Here is a 7,087-nt window from a genome sequence, read left to right on the forward strand (position 1 = left end):
ATGGATTTATTAATTTTATTTTTGGTTTCAAACCGTCCAGTTGGTGGCGGCAATACAACTTTTGGATGTAGCCGTCATAAAACCCACAGAAGAAGAATAAAGTAGCTGCTAAGGAAATATGAGCATGGTGCTTTGTTTATAGGTCGGTGTAATTTGTTGTATAACGCTGATTTAAGCATGATACAGTTAAATTAGTCTGTCTGGAGAATAGAGTTTCAATCCCAGCTAGCTAATGTTCGAGTCGCTGTTTCGGGAAGCTTAGCATCAGAGCTAGCTAGCGAGTATTACTGTAGCTAGTTAGCTAGCTAGCCAAGGACCCAATTCTAGCTCGCCGAAGCCGTATTTTCTATTCTAATATCATCCTGACAGCTATCTAGCACGCTAATGTTTACACTACACGGATTACACATACTTGTCGAAAATACCTAGCTAACGTTAATTGTGGCTAGCTAGCTACGTGGGCTCATGTGTTCCATGCTAAGCTAGTACCAAACGAACTAGATGATATCAAACAGATGGCTAGCTAGCTTCTTTGTTTGTGACTAGAATGGTTTCCCACTATTTCAGACATACCAGCTGCTTTGTTAACATAAGTCAATTTTATTTTTGTCCAGGTATCACAATACGGCTTCAATTGATGTCATGACAATTGGGTCAGAATGACATTTGATTAAAACAAATATTTGACCCTAATCTTACACAGCAGTGAAGGCCTTCATGTCCTGTTGAAGGGAGTGGGACGTCAACCGTTAGTCAAAGAACAAACCCAGCTCCAGCTGAGGAAGATTCTCCTCCAAGATGTCGGACATGATGTTAAACCTGGACTGTTCTGGCAGCAGTGGACCCTGTAAAGACTCATCGGGAAGCAACAAACACAAGGCATTCATCAAAAGGCGGCGACTCTTGGAGAAAAAGGGTTACCTCAACAAGAAGCAGAGCCAGCACAATCACAGACAGGGGAATAAACATCAGGGGCCACCTCCCTGGCACAATGGGGCCAATTGGCCATCTCAACCCAATGCTGCACACAACAAAAGCTCTGCTCACACGCAGAATACTCACAGTAAAAGTTCATATCACATACCAAGTTCAGAGCATGCCAGAAGCTTCACTTCCAAGCCTGCATCATCCACAAGCAGCTCAACATCCTTGACCATCACTGTGAATAATTCCACCAATCCTGAGCAATCCACTTCGACTACCACCCCGGGGCACCAACCCCCACCCCCCAGGACCGTTGCCCACTGCGCCCCTTTCCCAGGTGGGTCAGCCCCCCTTTGTAACCCCCTGAAGTACCTTGCCATGGACTGTGAGATGGTCGGCACAGGCCCCAAGGGTCGCAACAGTGAGCTGGCACGATGCAGTATTGTCTCCTATGACGGAGACGTGGTGTATGACAGGTACATCAAGCCCACCAACCCAGTCACTGACTACCGGACCCGTTGGAGTGGCATCACCTGGCATCAACTGGTCAAAGCCATGCCATTTCAACATGCCAGGAAGGAGGTAAGAAGGCTCCCGGAGGAGAATGTTCGAAGGACGAGGAACATTTTTCCATGTAACCTTTTTCCATCGAAAAGGACCCAAGAGCATATCAAATTGGGTATCAAATGAAAGCTAAGAGTCTATATTTTGGGGAAATTAAGGCATATATACATTTTCAACTATTTTTCCATCTTAAAAATGTGGTATTAGCAAAGGCTTTGATTTCTGGATAAACAGATGGAAAAGGGGTCTTAGAAAACATATACCAGAAAGTCTTAAAAGGTATCAGAAATACATAAAAACACAGTAATGTTGAAGTAAAGACCCCTTACAACTAATTTCAACACTTATATGTAGTTTTGGGTAAATTGTTTACCTTCTGTAAGTTTAAGAGATATTGACTTGTGCCTTGTAATTCCACTACCAAAAGCCCACATCTTTAAAATATGTTTTAACTTCTCTCCCTCATGAGGATAATGAAAGTTCACAGAAGTAACAAGTAATGGTTGACCTACCAATAAGTTATAGTTATTTTACTGATATCAATTATTCAGTTATTCAAACTTGTAATTCTGTTACCAAATGGCTAACGGAATTACCTCAACTGAGTTGGCTACAATTGGAAATCATAATAGTCACAAACCACAGTTGGGTTACCTGCTAATGTCCTCCCTTCCACTGGCATACTGTTATGTTAAGCTCATAACTGTTTTCTTTCTGTTGTCTGGTGGTCAAATCAAGAGTGTTAAAACAGTCTGGACAAGTCTCTCTCTCTCTATGGATATGTGCCATTCACTTCGAACTGGACTGTTTTTACAGCATGAGTGGTTGTGAGTAGATGCGCTTGTTTTGAGATCAAAGCGAGAGCTACATGTAGGGACGTGTACATTTGTTCAGATCCTTTGCTAGTTAGTGAGTTATTAGCCCAGTTATAGATAATTTGTAATCAGCAATGGGGGATTGATTGCGTCCTACAAGAGCGCAAAACATGTGCATTTCTAGACATCTTTGAAAAGCGAGTCAGGTAAAGAGCTTTTTTTTGTCTTAAAGGGGCAGTGTTGTATTTTGAGACAGGCTTGAATAAGCAAAGTAGCCAATAGGCAGAGGGTAGAATAATTTGTCTGATTCTCTGTAATAATTTGATGGGAATAATTATGCATTTTATTTTGTAACGTGGTTTCTTGCATCAAACACCACAACATTTTCAGTCACCTCCTTGTCTGAAGGACAAGTGGATAAACAGGTTAATGTCAAGTCCTGCATGTTTTTTTTTCAAAAGTCTCATGTAATGTAGGCCTACGTTGAACACCACACATTGGCTGCTACTGTAGGCTGAACGATAGAACAGCTATTTCCATGTTAAAATGTTATGGGATGCATTTTTGCCATTGTTTTTGATGGAAGGCCATTCTGGTAGGCATACATTATGATCTAATAGCCACAGTAGCCTACTTGGCCACTGTTAGAACTAACTTAAAGCGTGTACAGCCTCAGTGTTCACAGTAAACGCGCCGGAAGTTACACAGAATTTTCACAATGTTCAAGGTTGTGCTCAGCAGACCTGAAATTTGCTCAGTGATGAAAACATTTTGAGGGAACATTGGTTGTATGGTTTGTTAAATTTTGAAATCAATGGTTTTTGTTTGGCATACATATTCAAGTGAAAAAACTGAGTCAAAGCGTAAATCCGTTACGTGGAATTGCCCCTTAACCTATTGTATTTGGACCGTCGCTTTAAAATCAATTCAAATTTTATTTGTCACATGCGCCGAATTCAACCGGTGTAGACCTTACTGTGAAATGCTTACTTACAAGCCCTTAACCAACAATGCAGTTCAAGAAATATAGTTAAGAAAATATTTACTAAATAAAATTGTTTTACTCTGAACATGACTGATATAATTTGATCTCTTATTTGTATTTCCTCCTATAGATACTGAAGATCCTTGCAGGGAAGGTGGTAATAGGGCATGCTGTCCACAATGACTTCAAGTCCCTGAGTTACAGTCACCCTTCTGTCTTAACGCGGGACACCTCCCGCATCCCTCTCCTCAACCAGAAGGCTGGCTTTCCAGAGAAAGATGTTGCCTCACTGAAAAGACTCACCAAGGCCCTGTTCAACCGCAACATCCAGGTGAGAAGAGACTTCTATTGAAAGGGGATTGATTTGAATATAGTCTGCAGTGATTGTCGAGGTTGTTATTGTTTTTAGTCTCAACAAAAGTAGTAAGCTAATAAACCTCTAATAAACCTGTTATTGTGTAGGTTATGTTGTTTTGTAGTTAAAATAAATTATCCTTGTGTTCTCAGACTGGGAAGAAGGGGCACTCGTCTGTGGAGGATGCCAAAGCCACCATGGAACTGTACAAAGTTGTGGAGGTGGAGTGGGAGAGGACCTTAGCCTCCAAATGTCAAAGCCAGTGAAAGTGGTGAAAGGGTTGAGAGATGGTGTGGATGTATCATGTTTCACATAATTTTAACATTCAGAAATCACTATCGGGTCTTCCACTTCTCACCTCAGCTACTTCTGTCTCTTTTTCTACTTCAGTTTAAAAAACAAAAAAACAGTTGCCTTCAGGGTTGCAGTTGTTTATTTTGTGGTGGATAACCTATGCCACAAGATGGCAGTCCTCTGCCACAAGGGTGCAGTCTATTTCCTCGGTTTGATTAATGAATTCCTAACACAGGACTGTGAAGAAAAAAAATGCTTTGAATTGTCTAGAGTTATTTGTTCAGACATTTCTATTTTATATATTAAATTGTTAACATACAGTATCTCAGTACATCATGTTCAGTTAAGGGAGAAAGTAAAATCGATTTTAATACAACTGATATTGCAGTATAATGAACAAATAGATTTTAAACAAGCATTGTAATGGCAAACGGAAAAAAATTAATAAAATACTGTTACAAACTTTCAAGCCTACATGACTTATTGTGTAATGGTTATTATCAGAGGTAATTGTATGTCTGTCCAGGGACTTGAGATTGAACAGGGGTTTCCAGAATCTTTCCAAAAGGGTTCTTGTGAAAGTAGATTGTGGTCCTATTGACTCACGACTGTTACCAAGACACCATTCAACACAAGTGTGCCAGACCGGTGTGAGTACACTACGGCCCCAGTAGTCATTAAACAAACCTAATGTATTATGTCATCCAGTTTCTTTTCAGTGGATAATGTAGCAACGCATTAGCTCAACGGCAATACTCAATTAAAAGTATTTGTGTCAAAACTAGAAATCACATTGATTCATGTTGCTGTTGTAGACATTATCTGCTGGAGCTGACTGTAGACTTATACTTCAGTGCTGCGGGACCCATAGAGAGAGGCCCCTGTTGTACCATCTCCTGCCCAGGTCAGGGTGTGAACCGTGTGCTACTGCCTTTGGCTGTTCTGTTTCCCCCCCTCCCTCTGCGAAGACCTATGCTAGGTCTTCACAGAGAACCTTTCCGTTCTTCTCATGTCAGCCTTGGCCTACCTCTATTGACCGAGCAGGCAACTGAAAACCACGTAATCGCCACCGCCGGTGCCAGAGCTCCTGGTGGCTAAATCCAGGACATTACACCTTCTCGCCAGAATATACCAGTGATTCTGAGAAGGCATGCCACTCTACAGTCCCTTGCAAAAGTATTCATCCCCCTTGGCGTTTTTCCTATTTTGTTGCATTACAACCTGTAACTTAAATTGATTTCTATTTGGATCTCATGTAATGGACATACATACACAAATAGTCAAAATTGGTGAAGTGAAATAAAAAAAATTACAGAAAAGTGGTGTGTGCATATGTATTCACCCCCTTTGCTATGATGCCCCTAAATAAGATCAGGTGCAACCAATTACCTTCAGAAGTCACATAATTTGTTAAATAAAGTCCACCTGTGTGCAATCTAAGTGTCACATGATCTCAGTATATATACACCTGTTCTGAAAGGCCCCAGAGTCTGCAACACCACTAAGCAAGGGGCACCACCAAGCAGGTCAGGGACAAAGTTGTGGAGAAGTACAGATCAGGGTTGGGTTATAAAAAAATATCAGAAACTTTGAACATCCCACGGAGCACCATTGAATCCATTATTAAAAAATGGAAAGAATATGGCACCACAACAAACCTGCCAAGAGCGGGCCGCCCACCAAAACTCACGGACCAGGCAAGGAGGGCATTAATCAGAGAGGCAACAAAGAGACCAAATATTAACCCTGAAGGAGCTGCAAAGCTCCACAGCGGAGATTGTCCATAGGACCACTTTAAGCCGTACACTCCACAGAGCTGGGCTTTACGGAAGAGTGGCCAGAAAATCCATTGCTTAAAGAACAAAATAAGCAAACACTTTTGATGTTCGGCAGGTAGCTTAGTGGTTAAGAGCGTTGTGCCAGTAACCGAAAGGTTGCTGGTTCTAATCCCCGAGCCAACTAGGTGAAAAATCTGTCGATGTGCCCTTGAGCAAGGCACTTAACCCTAATTGCTCCTGTAAGTCGCTCTGGATAAGAGCGTCTGCTAAATGACTAAAATGTAAAATGTAAATGTAATGTTCGCCAAAAGGCATGTGGGAAACTACTCTGGTCAGATGAGACAAAAATTTAGCTTTTTGGCCATCAAGGAAAACGCTATGTCTGGCACAAACCCAACACCTTTCATCACCCCGAGAACACCATCCCCACAGTGAAGCATGGTGGTGGCAGCATCATGCTGTGGGGATGTTTTTCATCGGCAGGGACTGGGAAACTGGTCAGAATTGAAGGAATGATGGATGGCGCTAAATACAGGGAAATTCTTGAGGGAAACCTGTTTCAGTCTTCCAGAGATTTGAGACTGGGACGGCGGTTCACCTTTCAGCAGGACAATGACCCTAAGCATACTGCTAAAGCAAGACTTGAGTGGTTTAAGGGGAAACATTTAAATGTCTTGGAATGGCCTAGTCAAAGCCCAGACCTCAATCCAATTGAGAATCTGTGGTATGACTTAAAGATTGCTGTACACCAGCGGAACCCATCCAACTTGAAGGAGCTGGAGTAGTTTTGCCTTGAAGAATGGGAAAAAATCCCAGTGGCTAGATGTGCCAAGCTTATAGAGACATACCCCAAGAGACTTGCAGCTGTAATTGCTGCAAAAGGTGGCTATACAAAGTATTTACTTTGGGGGGTGAATAGTTATGCACGCTCAAGTTTTCAGTTTTTTTGTCTAATTTCTTGTCTTCAAAGTGGTAGGCATGTTGTGTAAATCAAATGATACAACCCCCCCCCCCCAAATTTTTTTGATTTTAATTACAGGTTGTAAGGCAACAAAATAGGAAAAATGCCAAGGGTGGTGAATTATTTCGCAACCCAATGTATGCCAGTCTTCCCGGCTGCCACCCATTCACTGGTTACGTGGACCCTTGTTTAACCTTGACAGACATCTTGACTGATTTATCTTGACTCTTCACAATAGCTATCCACTGAGGTTAAAAGACGATTCATTTCACAAAAAATCTTTGACTTGTTGGAGCTTTCCAATGTTTCCTCTTGTCAAATGGTTTTTACCATTTCATGTCAAGGAATAAATTGTGTCGCATGCATATTCTCTTTTAACTCCACTCCCACTGGTGTAGGCACCGCAGAGTG

General features: G+C 41.7%; 1 protein-coding gene across 3 annotated transcripts; it reads left to right on the forward strand.

The window, feature by feature from the left end:
- The first annotated feature begins 39 nt into the window (after positions 1 to 39).
- On the forward strand, positions 40 to 4,402 carry isg20l2 (interferon stimulated exonuclease gene 20-like 2). 3 transcript variants are annotated; one of them, XM_045219862.1, is made up of 4 exons: positions 40 to 142; positions 615 to 1,506; positions 3,419 to 3,619; positions 3,796 to 4,402. In XM_045219862.1, the coding sequence occupies exons 2-4, from the start codon at positions 799 to 801 to the stop codon at positions 3,907 to 3,909; spliced, it is 1,023 nt and encodes a 340-aa protein (XP_045075797.1). In that variant the 5' UTR covers positions 40 to 142; positions 615 to 798; the 3' UTR covers positions 3,910 to 4,402. The 3 variants fall into 3 exon arrangements, with proteins under 3 accessions (XP_045075797.1, XP_045075798.1, XP_041708755.2); XM_045219863.1 differs by having other exon boundaries at positions 51 to 142; positions 704 to 1,506; XM_041852821.2 differs by lacking the exon at positions 40 to 142 and having other exon boundaries at positions 284 to 1,506.
- Positions 4,403 to 7,087: the final 2,685 nt, after the last annotated feature.

This window comes from Coregonus clupeaformis, unplaced genomic scaffold (genome assembly GCF_020615455.1).
Source record: "Coregonus clupeaformis isolate EN_2021a unplaced genomic scaffold, ASM2061545v1 scaf2840, whole genome shotgun sequence".
Taxonomy (NCBI): domain Eukaryota; kingdom Metazoa; phylum Chordata; class Actinopteri; order Salmoniformes; family Salmonidae; genus Coregonus; species Coregonus clupeaformis.